We start from the raw sequence: 19829 nt of genomic DNA on the forward strand, positions 1-19829 counted from the left end.
AATTCCTCTCCTTCTAAAACCTACTCATTTCGATACTTGGCACAAGTCTCATGTGCTCCATGAAAGGTTCTCTGAATCCTTTACCCACCTCCCCATAAAATAAGACACTCCTTCCTCAATAACTCCGTGCTACCTTGCAGATGACCCATAGCATTACATTGTAATTGTTTACGTGCCTATTTCCCCCACAAATCTGTGACCATCTTGGAAGTGGGGTTCTCTGCTCCAATCTTTTATCCTGGTGACTTGAACAGTATCTGACATCTAGTAGCTACTCAATCAATGTTTGTTGAATGCACATAAAAGTAAGTGACAGAGAGCTGGAAAGAGGAAGGGAGAATATCAATGGTTTTAACGGTAAGGAAAACGTTACTGTAGAAGGTTACATTTAAAGTAGCAAAATCACTTTACAATCCTTGTATCCTATTATTTTCTATCTTTTAGGAAGCTGACCTCATTTCTATTTTGATTATGAGTACAATAGACCATAGGAAGTCAGAAAATTTAACTTAATGCTTTGTTGAGGCATTTTTGATGACAGAGAATCCCCAGTAACCAGGCTAACTATACTTCTATAGATAGCATGATAACAAAGGTTGCTTTGTTGGAATGCATAAGAACATATACTGAGATAGTGAAAGTAATATTTGGTTATATAAATAGAAAAAAACATTATTCTTAAAGTCACTTTAAATATAACAGAAACTTACAGTTTACTTACCATACACCGGCCTTGAACACAGATGTCATGAGTTTCATTTTCACAAGGAGTACCATCTTCAACCATATACTTCAATAGGTAGAAATCATTGGTTCCAGCAACCTGACAGTAGAGTTTACAACGATCTTTTGTGCGAACTGTAAAAAAGAAAAAGGTCACATTTTTTAATGTATAATAATAAAGCTATGTGTTCTTATGTCTCAGAAAAATTTACATCAAAGGAACAGCATAATTTACTTACTGCCACTGTATCTTGGAAGCCACCTCACATTAGAGGGAATGCCATTGATGCCCAAATGTTTGCCATTAAAATCAGAGCATTGCTTCTCTCGAAAGTCTTGTGTGCCTTTTGGACATGAATCAGTATTACATGATCGAAATTTCATCCTGCGGCCCACACAGTAATTTCCTCCGTTTCTTGGCCTAGTCAAATTCATTACATTTTAAAGCATATCAGTACAACATTATTTGTGCCACTTACTTCTAAAAGTTCCAATCTTTTCTAGGATCTAGAAAACCAATGAAGTCCCACTAACACTTTTTTAACAGAAGTATGTAACATGAGTTTTAAGCAATTCTATGGATAATGAACCACTAAAATATCCACCTTAGCGTGGACAGTGAGCCTAGAGGGCAGGAATGATATCTTATTCTTGACTAGGTTAACTAGCATGAAACCAGCAATGGAAGTTTGTTCTTAAACTTCCAAAAAAGGGTTTGCTCATTTTCTGGAAAGAATAAAAGACATGTAGTGAGCCAAAGACAGTAACAAAGGCAGAGGCCTTGTTAAATAACAAGAAAATACATACACATCTTTGTCATGTATATCTTATTTATCACTCAATTTAAGGAGTTTTATGGTATCAATCTACATCCATGTTATTTTGGCTTATGCCAGAAAATAAAATTTTTTGCAGAATTTTTGGAATATAAAGACTTCTAGTATAATTTATCCTAAAATTTAAATGAACCAAGATTTTATTCAGAGTAAGTCACATTTGTGCATTAAAAATGCTTATTAATAATACTTTAAGTAAAGAGTATCATATTGCTTACCAACTTCTATATCATGTATACAACAGAAACATTAACTTAAAATCTTAATGCAATATGTAAGCTCTTTTAAATAGTTTGATGAGGGGGATATATGCTTTAGTACTTATTCAGCTAAAGACAATGATGCATCTATAACACAAGAAGCAGAGAAAGGAAAATATCACATGTCACATTGCACAAAACAGTAAAAAAATCGGTAACCAAACTATATATGCTGTCCAGAAGATCCAACACATACATGAAAGGAGCCAGGATGTTTCACTAGGCATACGGTAAATGTGAAAATGCCATTATATAACTGTCATTCACACTTAAAAGTATGTCTCAAAATTTATACTAAATTAAAAAACAAAAAAAAATGAAGAAAATGGATCTCAGTTCAGTTTATAAAATTTAATCTATTTAGGGTTTTTTTTTTAATGTCTGAATCTACCAAAATATAAATCAATATGACTTAAAGTGTTCCAGAAGTTTTCTGAATCTCAGAAACTTACGGACTGACCTCCAGTTTTAGAAGTGAGTGAAACTGATGTTTACTTTCTGGTGCCTTGAGATAATCTTAATTTATAGTGACATAAAAAAGACATACTCAGGACGATTACAGTGCCTGGTTGAGCTTTCGATTCCACCTCCACATGTTCTTGAACAAGAACTGTAAGGTTCCCATGGTCCCCATTCACCATTTACAGGACGTGTTTCCATTTCTTTGTTTACACATAGCCCACGGCGGCAATGCTATAAAAATAATAAGCACAAAAAGAAATGATGTGTGCCTCTAAGTAGAACATCACAAAAATTGTAATAGCAGCATAAAGATCAATAGAAGAATAAACTAAACAATTTGAAGCAAGTTGTTATTAATTCAGATTACATTTGAAACCATTTTATGAATATTTCCTACCTACTGAGTAAGATCTGTGGAATACAAAAGGAGTGTAATATTTCTCTTGGCTTTAAGATTTAGTGTCACTGGGGAGGAAGGAAAAATTAAATAGTAAAATGGAATATGGGGGGTATTTTTTGAATAGAAGAGCCAAATACTAGGTTAATATGGTATATTTCCATCCTTCCATTTTTTTACTCAAAGTATCTATTTACTCTTCCACTCATAAAAAGCTTTCTACTTTATCCTATCTGAAGTCTCAGATGACAACCTTGTTTCTTTACTTTCATCAAGAAAATGCAAACTTACAGAAGAATCTACCCACAGTCTCTCACCACCTGTTCTACTCATTCAACAGCATCCGCACTCATACATTCAGACTTGCTACCTGTTAGTACACATGGAAAATTCCCTGTCCCAGACAAAGTCAACCCCTCTGCTTGTGCACTTAATCCCATCCCTTCTCACTACACCAAACATCACTCCAGCAATTCTCTCGTCTCTTCTACATCATCATTTCAGTGACAGCTAATCAAGTATGACCATGCACTCATGCCAGTCTATGAATTAGTTACCAGACTGAGAGAAGATAACACAACTTGAGAGTAAGCATTTCGAAATTTTTGTAAGATTTTTACAGATAAATTTTATGTCTAAGCAAATAATTTAAAAATTGTCTTATGTTTATTTTTAATTGCGGCAAAACACACATAACATAAAATTTACCATCTTAGCCATGTTTAAGTATATAGTTCAATAGTGTTGTGTATATTCATTGTCATGCAACCAATCTCCAGAACTTTTCCATCTTGTAAAACTGAAGCGCTATGCTCATTAAGCGATAACTCCCATTTTGTCCTCCCTGCTATCTCCTGGTAACCACCATTCTACTTTCTGTTTCTATGAATTTGACTACTCCAGATACTTCATATAATTGAAATCCTATAGTACTAGTCTTCATGTGACTGGCTTATTTCACTTAGCATAATATGCCCAAGCTTCATCCATGTGTCAGAACTTCATTTTTAAAAATGAATAATATTCCATTGTATGTTGTCTCAGTCCATTTTGTGATGCTATATAAGAATATCCAAGATTGGATAATTTATAAATAACAGAAATTCATTTCCCACAGGTCTGAGATCTGGGAAATCTAAGGTCAAGGTACAGGCAGGTTTGGCGTCTGATGAGGCCATTCTCTTCTTCCAAGATAGCACCTTGCACATTGCATCCTCTGGAAGGACAGAATGCTGGATCCTCACAGGGCACAATGCAGAAGGACCGAGACAGCTCACTCCTGAAGGCTCTTTTATGAGGCACTAAACCCACCCAGGAAGGAAGAGCCTTTATGCCCTAGTATTATCAAACAGGCCCCATCTCCCAATACTGTTACATGGGCAATTAAATTTCAACATGAGTTTGGGAGGGGGCAAACATTCAAACCATAGTATATGCATTTACCACATTTTATTTTATTTATCCTTTTATCCATCAATGGGCACTGGGTTGCTTTCATCTTTTTTTTTTTTTTTTTTTTTTTTTTTTTTTTTTTTTTGAGATAGAGTCCCTCTCTGTCACCCAGGTTGAAGTGCAGTGGCATGATCACAGCTTACTGCAACCTCCACCTCCCACGTTCATGTGATTCTCCTACCTCAGCCTCCTGAGTAGCTGGGACTACAGGTGCACACCACCACACCCAGCTAATTTTTGTACTTTTAGTAGAGACAGGGTTTTGCCATGTTGGCCAGGATGGTCTCAAACCCCTGCTTTCACCTTTAGATATTGTGAATAATGCTGCTATGAGCATGAGTGCACAAATATCTCTTTGAGATCTTGCTTTCAAATATTTGGGTATATATCCAGAAGTAGAATAGCTAAATCATATGATAATTCAATTACTAATTTTGTGAGGAATGGCTTTTTCCCATACTGTTTCCCATAGAAAAATTTGGCTTATATTTTGAATGTTTTTTCCATTTTATTTTCCTAGTCAATAATTTTATTACTTTGTACAAAAGTATCAATTTATAATCAGAAATTTTAGAAAAGAACGAAGACAATCTGTTACTACAGATAATTTGCAAAGTAGTTCCCTAGATTATTCTCATTAACACACAAACACAGCTCTTATTTCTCTCACTTTCAGAAAACAATAGCAACAACAAAATCTTTCTTATATCTCACTGCCCTTACCAGTTACTGCCCTGCTTCTCCTTGAAAGAGCCGGCCATGTTCATTCTTTAACTCCTTGTTTATTCTCTCATAACCCCGCCCCAGCCAGGTTTTTATATCCTATTCCTCCATGAATCTGCTCAAATTGCTAGAAATGCAAAATGCTTGTTCCCTGGTGCTGCAAAGAAATATCACTCAAACAATTTTCTCAGCAAGGCAAATTTTCCTTTCTGCAAAAACAGTGCTCCTCGCAGATGGAACAATGGCAAGAGCACATCTGGACAGGACAGGGGCAGGAGTTCTTACTCCTGACACAGAGAACCCCTACTGCTGTGTCATTCCCCTACTGGCTAGGGTTGGACTGCACAGTCTAAGCTAATTCCGACTGGCTATTTTAAAAAGAGCAGGAGTATGAGCCGGAATGGCAGGGTGAGTAGTTTGGCAAGAAGGATGGTTAGGAACAGGTAACTAAAGATGACTTAGGTCAGAACCGGTGACCAAGAGAACAGATGTGAACTACTGTTTAGGAATGGCAGGAAAGTTCTTTACTGAAACTAGAGGCAAGGAGGCAAAGAGAGCCAGGAAGTTAAACTTTAAAATGGAGATTCAAAGAATAAGAGAGCTGAACATACTGACATACTGATTCTTTGAAGAGAAACTTGGGGTTCACTATATTTAACAATGTGTAGGACACTAATGGCCAGTTCTCATTCTCTGTCTTCCTTATCAGCAATACGTGCACAACTAATCACTTTTCTTCTTTGACATACTTTTTTTCTCTTCATTTCCAGGGCTCTTGGTTTTCTTCCTTTCTTCATAATTAATTGTTCTCATTTTCTTCTGTTGTTTCTTCTTTTTTGTGTGACAACTTAGTGTTGGAATGTTTCTCCAGGCTCACATCTCAGTTTTTTTATTCTTTTCTGTTAACAGTCACTTCTAGTCCAGATCTCTCTCTTAAATTATCTTCTTCTTTGTGACAACTTAATGTTGGAATGTCTCTCCAGGCTCATATCTTGGTTTTTTAATTCTTTACTATTAACAGTTACTTCTAGTCCAGATCTCTCTCCTAAACTCCAGACTCATATATATGCCTACTTACTTATGACTATTTACTGGAATGTCTAACAGACATTTCAAGCACAGCATATCCAAAAGAGAATTCCTGCCCTCCCAACTCAAAACCCACTTTTACTGAGTTGATCTAAGTTGTTCAGCCAAAAGCCTAGTCATCATTTCTCTTCTTCTTGTTTGAACACTCCACATCTGATACATTAGCTAGAATAAATGTTCTACTTCCTTTTAAAATGTATCAAAAATTGACCTTTCATTATCTCACTACCATCACTCTCATTTGAGCACTAGCATCCCTTACTTCTATCACTGAAATAGCTAAGTAGATGTCTGTTTCCACTCTTGTGCCTGATAGGTTAGCCTTAACACAGTTGCTAGAATGATCTCTTTTTAAACTAAGTCAAATCAGGTATGAATCCATTCAAATCCTTCATTATTTTACTTTGAGTAAATACGCAGTTCTCACAATGGCCTGTGTGAACACCAAAAATTTAAGACGGTCTCAGTTAATTTAGAAAGTCTATTTTGCCAAAGTTGAGGACATGCCCATGACATAGCCTCAGGAAGTCCTGACGACATGCACCAAAGGCGGTCAGGGCACAGCTTGTTTTTACACATTTTAGGGAGATATGAGACATCAGTCAATACATAAGAAGTACATTAGTTCTCTCCAAAAAGGCGGAGACAGCTCAAAGCAAGCCCCTCCCCACCCCCCACTGGGGACTTCTAGGTCACAGGTAAGTGAGAGACAGATGGTTGCATTCTTTTGGGTTTCTTATAAGTATTTCCAAAGGAGGCAATCAGAATATCCATCTATCTCTGTGAGCAAAGTGATGACTTGAATAGAATAGGAAGCAGGTTTGTCCTGAGACCTTCCCAGCTTGAAGGGTCCTAAGATATTTTTCTTTTACACCTGCAATGCCCTGCGAAATCTTCCTTCAGCTTCTCCTTATAAGTCTCTTTCTCTCTTTACTTCACTCCAGCTAAAATGTCCTCCTTGCTCTTCTTTGAACACTCCAGGCACACTCCAGATTTAGGAGCTCAGCTATTCCCTTTCTTGGGAATTCATTTACCGCAGATATCCTCATAGCTAACCCTCTCACCTCCTTTAAGACAGCTAATTTGGTAACTTCATATAATGTCTGTCCTAACCATCATATTTTAAATTGCAATCTGCCCTCTCCTACTATAAAACTTCTAATCAGCTTTCTGCTCTATTTTTCTGATCCATGGCACCAACCAGTTTGATGGTACTATTATATTAATTATTTATAATATTCTAGTCTCCCTCTAGAACTTAAGCTACATGAGGGCAGAGATCTTGTTGAGAGACAGGACTAGCTGGATTTCCTAGGCCGACTAAGAATCCCTAAGCCTAGCTGGGAAGGTGACTGCATCCACCTTTAAACACAGGGCTTGCAACTTAGCTCACACCCAACCAATCAGGTAGTAAAGAGAGCTCACTAAAATGCTAATTAGGCAAACACAGGAGGTAAAGAAATAGCCAATCATCTATCGCCTGAGAGCACAGCAGGAGGGACAATGATCCGGATATAAACCCAGACATTCGAGCCTGCAACAGCTACCCTCTTTGGGTCCCCTCCCTTTGTATGGGAGCTCTGTTTACACTCTATTAAATCTTGCAGCTGCACTCTCTTCTGGTCCATGTTTGTTATGGCTCAAGCTGAGCTTTCACTCACCATCTACCACGGCTGTTTGCTGCCCTCTCAGACCTGCCACTGACTTCCATCCCTCCGGATCCAACACGGTGTCTGCTGTGCTCCTGATTCAGTGAGACACCCATTGCTGCTCCTGATTGGGCTAAAGGCTTGCCATTGTTCCTGCATGGCTAAGTGCCTGGGTTCATCCCAATCGAGCTGAACACTAGTCACTGGGTTCCATGGTTCTTTTCCATGACCCATGGCTTCTAATAGAGCTGTAACACTCACCGCATGGCCCAAGATTCCATTCCTTGGAATCCATGAGGCCAAGAACCCCAGGTCAGAGAAAACAAGGCTTGCCACCATCTTGGAAGCTGCCTGCCACCATTTTGGAAGTGGCCCACCACCATCTTGGGGGCTCTGGGAGCAAGGACCCCCAGTAACATTGTTTTGTTAACTCATGTATCCTACAGCAACAGAAGAAAATGAGGAATAGTGTACCTAAAATAGTGCCTGACATAGTAGGCCCTTGATAAATCTTTGCTGATTGAATGAATCCTATAGCCAAGCTTATAGCAGTAAAAATGCTTTGTGCTCTCCATTAGAAAAAGTCATTCAATATAAGAAAGCCATATTAGAAGTGGAAAAAAAAATCATAATGTGCTGTGTGCATGTGCATTTTGTAAGCATCTTGCATGAACAATTTAAGTAATCCTTAATCTTTTTAAAAAATAATTTGAGAGACTAGAGCATGAAAATGTTATAATATTATACTATTCACCATGTAGTAAAATTAAGTCATTATCAGAAGGGTTCATCATGTCTTCACACAAATTGATTTACTAGCAAAAGTGTTCAGCACACAGACTCATTAGATAGTCACAAGATAAACAGAATAAAGAAGAATGTTAAGGCAAAATTATAGAATATTTGTTTCAAATGTCCCTTCAATAAAAGATTTATTTAATACTGAATACAGCTAAATATATAGGGGTTCACTGTGTTTTATTAATTTTAAAAAGAGAATTTATATCTATTATAATCCACATGATGCTACCCCAAATACCACCTTTGCTTTTAATTTGTATTGGCTCTAAAGTAAATCTTAGCATTTCATCACATTTACCTTGAATCTCAATAAATCCATGCCTATCCTACCATCTCAATGGGAAAATATTCAAATGGCTAATAAGCACATGAAAAAATGCACAAGGTTGATAATAATCATGGAAATACAAGTTAAAACCACAATGAGATTCCATTTTATACCTAGTCGAATGGCCAAATATTTTTAAAAGACTAACAGTATCAAAAGTCGGCAAGAAATACAGAGTAATTGGAACTTTCCTCCATTGCTGGGGGGAGTCTAAAATGGTGCACATACTTCAGAAAATTGTTTGGCACTTTCTTATGATGTTAAACATACACTTACCCTATGATCCAGCAATTCGATGCCAAGAGAAGAACAAACATATGTCTACAAGAAGACTTGTATAGGGACGTTCATGGCAGTTTTATTCATAATAATCAAACACCAGAAATGATTCAATATCTATTGACAGGAGAATTGATAAATTACAGTACATCTGTATAGCTGAATTATATTGTGGTATAAAGGAATGAACTGCTAATGCATACGATAATATGGATGAAGTTTAAAAATATGTTGAACAAAAGACGCCTGTTCCATTCCACTCCTTCAAAACAGAGGACGCTCTTTTCTGACAAGAACAAGAAAAAACGAATCTCTGGAAATAAAAATCAGAAAAGGAGTTTTCTCTGGAAGGAAGGAAAGTTGTCTCGAAAGAGGCACAACTGAATTTTTGTTGTTGTTGGTTTATTTATTTATTTATTTATTTATTTATTTTTTGAGAGGAAGTCTCACTCTTGTCCCCTAGTAGTGCAATGGCATGATCTCGGCTCACTGCAACCTCCGCCTCCCAGGTACAAGTGATTCTCCTGAATCAGTCTCCTGAGTAGCTGGGATTACAGGTAGCTGCCTGCCATCATGTCTGGCTAATTTTTGTATTTTTTGTAGAGACAGGGTTTCGCCATGTTGGCCCGGTTGGTCTTGAACTCTTGATCTCAGGTGATCTGCCTGCCTTGGTCCCCCAAAGTGCTGGGATTACAGGCCTGAGTCACCGCACCCAGCCACAACTGAACTTTTTAAAGTGATAGAAATTTTTATTGGGATGTTGGCTATATGTGCATCTACATTTGTTAAAATTCATCAAATTGCATACCTAAGATCTATGCATTATACTTATATATACCTTAATTTCAAAAAATCATGTTTATGCCCTAACTGGATTTAGAATATTAATAAATTAGCTATAAATAGTATATCTCTTAATATTTGTAAATATATCAATTACTACTTTTGCCACAGGCAATCAATCCTGAAGGTTCATGGCATACAGTAACTTGAAAAGTTGCTGAGGAACAGAGGAAGGTGCCAGTCCTGGATTTTAATCAGGTGAACATCTTCAAATTTGCCAATATCAGCAGCCCAGCATTCATACTTCGAAAAGATTTTTTTTCCTCTGCTCAGCCTCACGTAGTTACTCTCATAAATGCCACCTTTTACTCAAAAAGCTATCTACTAATACTAGTCACAGGAACTGAGAAAAAAGTAAAGTCCTTTAAATAATTCTTATCCAACAAATAGAAATGTTATATAAAGATCAAATTTTAAAATTCAAAGCCAGCTGAACTGAAAAAGCCCACTAGAACATTCATCCTAAAATTGCAAAAAGGTTATTAGTGTGTTAGATGATTTCAATGAGTACTTCAGCTGCTACAAAATTTGAAGTTCCAAATAAAATATTAGTAACCAATTAATTTGTGATGTGAGCAATATTCATAGGAAACACACATCTTTTGATGCAAGTGACTCAAGAGAAAAGCAATAGCTAGTATAAATATTTCAATGAAGCAAGAGGTGGTAAAGGCACAAGTTCAGCTACTGAACTGACCTTATTTTTAAGAAGTTTATCTATTTTGGCTAATGTGAAAATAACAAAGAGGCAGAATTAGCCAATCCATTGCCAAAGAAGTGTTCCTTTTACACTGAGGGAGCTCAGAGATGCTGACAGACTAAACACTTAATGTAGTCAACACTGGCCACTGAGGTCCTGGAGCACAAAGTACACTCTGACTTCATCCTCTCACAAGACACTTTTCATTATCATGGTAAGCGTTATCATTCAACATCATGTTTACAGTTTTAAATAAGTTCATGACTGTTGGAATAATAAAGACGCAGCACAGTAGGTGGTTGATTTTAGCAGTATAATGTATCCTGATAGACTTAGAAACAATAAGGTCTAAAGAAGCCAGTTAAAACTTTCAATTGTATTAACTGAGTTTCAAGGGAGAAAACATGAAATGGAAACATCCCTGAATTTGTAGAATTTGCCAAAATATTAGGACTGTTATATCTGTCCTCAATTTTAACAACAATGCTATAATATACATAGATAACTATATATCCATGTAATTATTTATATGCTAACTATATAAAACTTTAATATTCATCTGCCATAGCTTAGAAATAGGGTACAATTAAAAATTTAATTCAGTTGACAATGTACTATATCAAACATGGCAATAATAATTGCCTGCAGTTAAGAAAAGTTGACAGCAAATAACAAACAGGGTGCGAAAATGCAGAGCAATCACATCCTTGGATAATATCTTTATACAAGACTCACCCTTCAAGAAAACCTACCATTCCAGGACCACAGTCTGTTCCATCTGCTGGTGGCACATGTTGAGTGAAACAGCCTTTGTGAAGCTTTTCTGCACTTGTGCACCACAGATGCATGCATATATTCTCCTGAGTGACAAAAGGCAGGCAAGCCAGTGTAAGGATAACACTACAACACTGGTTCAATTCAGTACTACACGTTGGTTTATAAATTGATCTATTTCCTGGTTCTATGGTAGAAGCTGAAACTAATCAGCAAATTTTTTTACTAAGTAAGTTCTAGTCATTAATTTTCTTCTAAATACATAAAATTGTGACATTTTCTTTAAAACATTTTTTTTAAACTTTATTCATACATAGAATAGGAGTTATAAATTGGAGTGGAAATTTTCAAAATTATTTCAGATAGTTTTCTCTCTTTGCAAGATATTTTTCTAAAGAACTTTTTATTGTTAAATGTTATTCATAAGAAGTTGCCAGAAGCCGCTTTCGATACAATGGTAGAATGTATGAATAATCTGCATTGAAATAATGTATAATGTATACTGAAGTTTCCTATTTTGTGAATATAATGCATACTTTCAACATTTGAACAAAGGGCTCTGAAGTTTTCAAAAGAAACAAAAGTCCACAGAGGGTCATATGAGCTATACCCAATATGATTCATTTCTTTTTTTGAATTTAAATTCAGAATTTATTTAGTGTCTAAATCAGATTGGAAAGAAATGTATCTTTTATGATGATATTTTAAGGTAAATCTTCCCCACGTCACCGTGAATGTTTAAAGGCTTATTGAAATTTAAGGTTTTAGGAAGAATAGTCACTATGTGAAATGAGCTTTGCCTGTCCTGCATTCTCTAATTAATCCATTCATTCAACATTCAATAAGTATTTATTTTGTGGCATGTACTGTGTGACAAATCCTAAACTGGACCCTCGGAATAGACATAGATATTTATTTTAATGACTGAGTAAGTCAACATTCCTGGTCCAATGATCCTCACAACCTAGTAGGTAGGGAAGCAATTAGGCAAAAATATATAGGGAATAAGGAAAACTGAATGAGTACTCTACATGGAAAAGTAAAGCATGGATTCACCAAAGTAGTGACATTTATTCCAAACTAAATCCTAAATTTACATTCATATAAAAGAAAATCATAATTATAGATCCAATAAAAGTGTTAGGATCGACTATTTCAATGAAAAAAGTATCTCGTCTATGAAAAATCCTCAAAATATTATAAAATAATAGCTCAATGAAAACTAAACAATATGCTCCAAATTTAATTCTTTTGGATTCAAATATATGTAAAGGAAAATGCACTCTATTAGTTAGATTCCTGGTGCCTTTAAAACAATTCAGATTCAAAACACCTATATTTTCTCCTTAAACTCGAAATAATATCATTTGAAAATTAATATTTCAATGCTTTTAATTTTCAAATTATATAACTTCCCTATTTTCTAAATGAGAATACTGCATAGGGATTTGTGAGAGTTAACAAAGATAAGTTTTAAGTACCCCAAACAGTACCTGACACATAATAAGTAGTCAATAAGTTTTAATTTTCCTTTTCTTAACCTCTTTTTGACGAATACTAAATTATCAGACTTAAAAGCTATATTTAGTTCAAGAGAATAAACACATTTTGAAATAAATTCTAAGCATAACTTTATGGTAGTTTTCAAACAAAATAAAGGAATTATCTTTTCTTACTATATGGGGACACATTTGTGACCCAGGACCAAACGCAAGTTCACACTGCTTGTTTCCATCATATCGTGATCCAGGAAGTTCTGAAGGCAGATTATATATTTCTTCATCTGGTTTGTCAAGAAGACATTCCCCGTAGCCAGTACTGTACCAATGACAGAAAATAAAATATTACTAATACAATGGATGCATTCCAGTATGATTCTCTATCACATTTTCTGTAGTTCTTTACTTTCAAAGAGAATATCAGTATTTATTCATAACTTAAACCAACTCACATCACTATCAGTATAGCAATGTTCCTACACATAAGGATGACCTCACAGCTTACAAAGGACCTTTAATATGCATGTTTGCACTTGATCCCCACAACCACCTTGAAGGTGGCAATTTTAAAAAATGATAAGCAATAAACAGAAATTCATCAGAACATTATTTATGAAGCATACATCCATATCACACTTTTGGTCTACTTTGCTATCCAATAGTAATGCCTCAAGTGTAATGACTAACTGTTAAAATGTTGGAAAACAAATTTTAAAATCACTTGAGAAAGTATATTCCTAGTCCTAAACAACAACAACAACAAAGAAGCTTCAAAAAGTTGCATGCTGTCTCCACCTCAAGAGGTCTTTCGAGGAGGGAATATAGCAGAATCGATCACTGGTTTTGGGAGCTTATATTTTGGTTCCATCAATTCCCAAGATGCATGGCCATGGACAAATCTTTTAATCTCCCTATCTCCCTGAACCACAGTCTCCTCATCTGTAAATTGACAGTGGTAATATATTTTTAGCATGCTATCAGAATACATGATAGGTTTGAATGACTTAGGCAAAAGCATGAGAAACATATATATTACTCCTAATTTACCACGCAATGTCCAGTATGCAGAAAACTCTGTGGAAATATACAGCTATTCCAATTGGGCTAAGAGCAACAATTTGTCCCACTGCAATAATTAAAATAAATCATTTTTTGAAAAATTTTACTGGCTAAAAGGAAAAATATAAATTTTCCAATTAAATGAACATGTAACCTTAAAAATTTCCTGGGGGGCGGAGCAAGATGGCCTAAAAGGAACAGCTCTAGTCTCCAACTCCCAGCGCGAACGACACAGAAGACCGGTGATTTCTGCATTTTCAACTGAGGTACTGGGTTCATCTCACTAGGGAGAGCCGGACAATCGGTGCTGGTCAACTGCTGCAGCCCAACCAGCGAGAGCTGAAGCAGGGCGAGGCATCGCCTCACCTGGGAAGCACAATGGGGAAGGGAATCCCTTTTCCTAGCCAGGGGAACTGAGACACACAACACCTGGAAAATCGGGTAACTCCCACCCCAATACTGCCCTTTAAGCAAACGGGCACACCAGGAGATTATATCCCAAACCTGGCCGGGGGGGGGGGTCCCACACCCACGGAGCCTCCCTCACTGCTAGCACAGCAGTCTGCGATCTAACCATAAGGCAGCATACAGGCTGGGGGAGGGGTGCCCGCCATTGCTGAGGCTTAAGTAGGTAAACAAAGCCCCTGGGAAGCTCCAACTGGGTGGAGCTCACAGCAGCTCAAGGAAACCTGCCTGTCTCTGTAGACTCCACCTCTGGGGATAGGGTACAGCTAAACAACAACAACAACAAAAAAGCAGCAGAAACCTCTGCAGACGCAAACAACTCTGTCTAACAGCTTTGAAGAGAGCAGTGGATCTCCCAACACGGAGGTTGAGATCTGAGAAGGGACAGACTGCCTGCTCAAGTGGGTCCCTGACCCCTGAGTAGCCTAACTGGGAGACATCCCCCACTAGGGGCAGTCTGACACCCCACACCTCACAGGGTGGAGTACACCCCTGAGAGGAAGCTTCCAAAGCAAGAATCAGACAGGTACACTCGCTGTTCAGCAATATTCTATCTTCTGCAGCCTCTGCTGCTGATACCCAGGCAAACAGGGTCTGGAGTGGACCTCAAGCAATCTCCAGCAGACCTACAGCTGGGGGTCCTGACTGTTAGAAGGAAAACTATCAAACAGGAAGGACACCTACACCAAAACCCCATCATTACATCACCATCATCAAAGACCAGAGGCAGATAAAACCACAAATATGGAGAAAAAGCAGGGCAGAAAAGCCAGAAATTCAAAAAATAAGAGCGCATCTCCCCCGGCAAAGGAGCGCAGCTCATCGCCAGCAACGGATCAAAGCTGGACGGAGAATGACTTTGACGAGATGAGAAAAGAAGGCTTCAGTCCATCAAACTTCTCAGAGCTAAAGGAGGAATTACGTACCCAGCGCAAAGAAACTAAAAATCTTGAAAAAAAAGTGGAAGAATTGATAGCTAGAGTAATTAATGCAGAGAAGGTCATAAACGAAATGAAAGAGATGAAAACCATGACACGAGAAATACGTGACAAATGCACAAGCTTCAGTAACCGACTCGATCAACTGGAAGAAAGAGTATCAGCGATTGAGGATCAAATGAATGAAATGAAGCGAGAAGAGAAACCAAAAGAAAAAAGAAGAAAAAGAAATGAACAAAGCCTGCAAGAAGTATGGGATTATGTAAAAAGACCAAATCTACGTCTGATTGGGGTGCCTGAAACTGAGGGGGAAAATGGAACCAAGTTGGAAAACACTCGCAGGATATCATCCAGGAGAACTTCCCCAACCTAGTAGGGCAGGCCAACATTCAGATTCAGGAAATACAGAGAATGCCACAAAGATAATCCTCGAGAAGAGCAACTCCAAGACACACAATTGCCAGATTCACCAAAGTTGAAATGAAGGAAAAAATCTTAAGGGCAGCCAGAAAGAAAGGTCGGGTTACCCACAAAGGGAAGCCCATCAGACTAACAGCAGATCTCTCGGCAGAAACTCTACAAGCCAGAAGAGAGTGGGGGGCAATATTCAACATTCTTAAAGAAAAGAATTTTAAACCGAGAATTTCATATCCAGCCAAACTAAGTTTCATAAGTGAAGGAGAAATAAAATCCTTTACAGATAAGCAAATGCTTAGAGATTTTGTCACCACTAGGCCTGCCTTACAAGAGACCCTGAAGGAAGCACTAAACATGGAAAGGAACCACCGGTACCAGCCATTGCAAAAACATGCCAAAATGTAAAGACCATCGAGGCTAGGAAGAAACTGCATCAACTAACGAGCAAAATAACCAGTTAATATCATAATGGCAGGATCAAGTTCACACATAACAATATTAACCTTAAATGTAAATGGACTAAATGCTCCAATTAAAAGACACAGACTGGCAAACTGGATAAAGAGTCAAGACCCATCAGTCTGCTGTATTCAGGAGACCCATCTCACATGCAGACACACGCATAGGCTCAAAATAAAGGGATGGAGGAAGATCTACCAAGGAAATGGAGAACAAAAAAAAGCGGGGGTTGCAATACTAGTCTCTGATAAAACAGACTTTAAACCATCAAAGATCAAAAGAGACAAAGAAGGCCATTACATAATGGTAAAGGGATCAATTCAACAGGAAGAGCTAACTATCCTAAATATATATGCACCCAATACAGGAGCACCCAGATTCATAAAGCAAGTCCTTAGAGACTTACAAAGAGACTTAGACTCCCATACAATAATAATGGGAGACTTCAACACTCCACTGTCAACATTAGACAGATCAACGAGACAGAAAGTTAACAAGGATATCCAGGAATTGAACTCATCTCTGCAGCAAGCAGACCTAATAGACATCTATAGAACTCTCCAGCCCAAATCAACAGAATATACATTCTTCTCAGCACCACATCATACTTACTCCAAAATTGACCACGTAATTGGAAGTAAAGCACTCCTCAGCAAATGTACAAGAACAGAAATTATGACAAACTGTCTCTCAGACCACAGTGCAATCAAACTAGAACTCAGGACTAAGAAACTCAATCAAAACCGCTCAACTACATGGAAACTGAACAACCTACTCCTGAATCACTACTGGGTACATAACGAAATGAAGGCAGAAATAAAGATGTTCTTTGAAACCAATGAGAACAAAGATACAACATACCAGAATCTCTGGGACACATTTAAAGCAGTGTGTGGAGGGAAATTTATAGCACTAAATGCCCACAAGAGAAAGCAGGAAAGATCTAAAATTGACACTCTAACATCACAATTAAAAGAACTAGAGAAGCAAGAGCAAACACATTCAAAAGTTAGCAGAAGGCAAGAAATAACTAAGATCAGAGCAGAACTGAAGGAGATAGAGACACAAAAAACCCTCCAAAAAATCAATGAATCCAGGAGTTGGTTTTTTGAAAAGATCAACAAAATTGACAGACCGCTAGCAAGACAAATAAAGAAGAAAAGAGAGAAGAATCAAATAGACGCAATAAAAAATGATCAAGGGGATATCACCACCGACCCCACAGAAATACAAACTACCATCAGAGAATACTATAAACACCTCTACGCAAATAAACTAGAAAATCTAGAAGAAATGGATAATTTCCTGGACACTTACACTCTTCCAAGACTAAACCAGGAAGAAGTTGAATCCCTGAATAGACCAATAGCAGGCTCTGAAATTGACGAAATAATTAATAGCCTACCAATGAAAAAAAGTCCAGGACCAGATGGATTCACAGCTGAATTCTACCAGAGGTACAAGGAGGAGCTGGCACCATTCCTTCTGAAACTATTCCAATCAATAGAAAAAGAGGGAATCCTCCCTAACTCATTTTAGGAGGCCAACATCATCCTGATACCAAAGCCTGGCAGAGACACAACAAAAAAAGAGAATTTTAGACCAATATCCCTGATGAACATCGATGCAAAAATCCTCAATAAAATACTGGCAAACCGGATTCAGCAGCACATCAAAAAACTTATCCACTATGATCAAGTGGGCTTCATCCCTGGGATGCAAGGCTGGTTCAACATTCGCAAATCAATAAACATAATACAGCATTAAAACAGAACCAAAGACAAGAACCACATGATTATCTCAATAGATGCAGAAAAGGCTTTTGACAAAATTCAACAGCCCTTCATACTAAAAACGCTCAATAAATTCGGTATTGATGGAACATACCTCAAAATAATAAGAGCTATTTATGACAGACCCACAGCCAATATCATACTGAATGGGCAAAAACTGGAAAAATTCCCTTTGAAAACTGGCACAAGACAGGGATGCCCCCTCTCACCACTCCTATTCAACATAGTGTTGGAAGTTCTGGCTAGGGCAATCAGGCAAGAGAAAGAAATCAGGGGTATTCAGTTAGGAAAAGAAGAAGTCAAATTGTCCCTCTTTGCAGATGACATGATTGTATATTTAGAAAACCCCATTGTCTCAGCCCAAAATCTCCTTAAGCTGATAAGCAACTTCAGCAAAGTCTCAGGATACAAAATTAATATGCAAAAATCACAAGCATTCGTATACACCAGTAACAGACTAACAGAGAGCCAAATCATGAATGAACTTCCATTCACAATTGCTTCAAAGAGAATAAAATACCTAGGAATCCAACTTACAAGGGATGTAAAGGACCTCTTCAAGGAGAACTACAAACCACTGCTCAGTGAAATAAAAGAGGAAAGAACATACCATGCTCATGGATAGAAAGACTCAATATCGTGAAAATGGCCATACTGCCCAAGGTTATTTATAGATTCAATGCCATCCCCATCAAGCTACCAATGAGTTTCTTCACAGAATTGGAAAAAACTGCTTTGAAGTTCATATGGAACCAAAAAAGAGCCCGCATCTCCAAGACAATCCTAAGTCAAAAGAACAAAGCTGGAGGCATCATGCTACCTGACTTCAAACTATACTACAAGGCTACAGTAATCAAAACAGCATGGGACTGGTACCAAAACAGAGATCTAGACCAATGGAACAGAACAGAGTCCTCAGAAATAATACCACACATCTACAACCATCTGATCTTTGACAAACCTGAGAGAAACAAGAAATGGGGAAAGGATTCCCTATTTAATAAATGGTGCTGGGAAAATTGGCTAGCCATAAATAGAAAGCTGAAACTAGATCCTTTCCTTACTCCTTATACGAAAATTAATTCAAGATGGATTAGAGACTTAAATGTTAGACCTAATACCATAAAAACCCTAGAAGAAAACCTAGGTAGTACCATTCAGGACATAGGCATGGGCAAGGACTTCATGTCTAAAACACCAAAAGCAATGGCAGCAAAAGCCAAAATTGACAAATGGGATCTCATTAAACTAACGAGCTTCTGCACAGCAAAAGAAACTACCATCAGAGTGAACAGGCAGCCTACAGAATGGGAGAACATTTTTGCAATCTACTCATCTGACAAAGGGCTAATACCCAGAACACACAAAGAACTCAAACAAATTTACAAGAAAAAACCAAACAACCACATCAAAAAGTAGGCAAAGGATATGAACAGACATTTCTCAAAAGAAGACATTCATACAGCCAATAGACACATGAAAAAATGCTCATCATCGCTGGCCATCAGAGAAATGCAAATCAAAACCACAGTGAGATACCATCTCACACCAGTTAGAATGGCAATCATTAAAAAGTCAGGAAACAACAGGTGCTGGAGAGGATGTGGAGAAATAGGAACACTTTTACGCTGTTGGTGGGATTGTAAACTAGTTCAACCATTAGGGAAAACACTATGGCGATTCTTCAAGAATCTAGAACTAGATGTACCATATGACCCAGCCGTCCCATTACTGGGTATATACCCAAAGGATTATAAATCATGCTGCTATAAAGACACATGCACACGTATGTTTATTGCGGCACTATTCACAATAGCAAAGACTTGGAATCAACCCAAATGTCCATCAGTGACAGACTGGATTAAGAAAATGTGGCACATATA

At 37.5% G+C, this 19829-nt stretch overlaps 1 protein-coding gene across 1 annotated transcript in view; it reads right to left on the minus strand.

The window, feature by feature from the left end:
* Nucleotides 1-19829, minus strand: part of ADAMTS20 (ADAM metallopeptidase with thrombospondin type 1 motif 20) — a 216070-nt gene that overhangs the window by 117920 nt on the left and 78321 nt on the right. The window contains 5 exon segments of the mRNA NM_001110539.3: nt 722-858; nt 963-1144; nt 2367-2512; nt 11295-11399; nt 12993-13134. Coding sequence (NP_001104009.3) covers nt 722-858; nt 963-1144; nt 2367-2512; nt 11295-11399; nt 12993-13134 — 712 coding nt within the window.

Source organism: Macaca mulatta, chromosome 11, assembly GCF_049350105.2.
Source record: "Macaca mulatta isolate MMU2019108-1 chromosome 11, T2T-MMU8v2.0, whole genome shotgun sequence".
Taxonomy (NCBI): Eukaryota; Metazoa; Chordata; class Mammalia; order Primates; family Cercopithecidae; genus Macaca; species Macaca mulatta.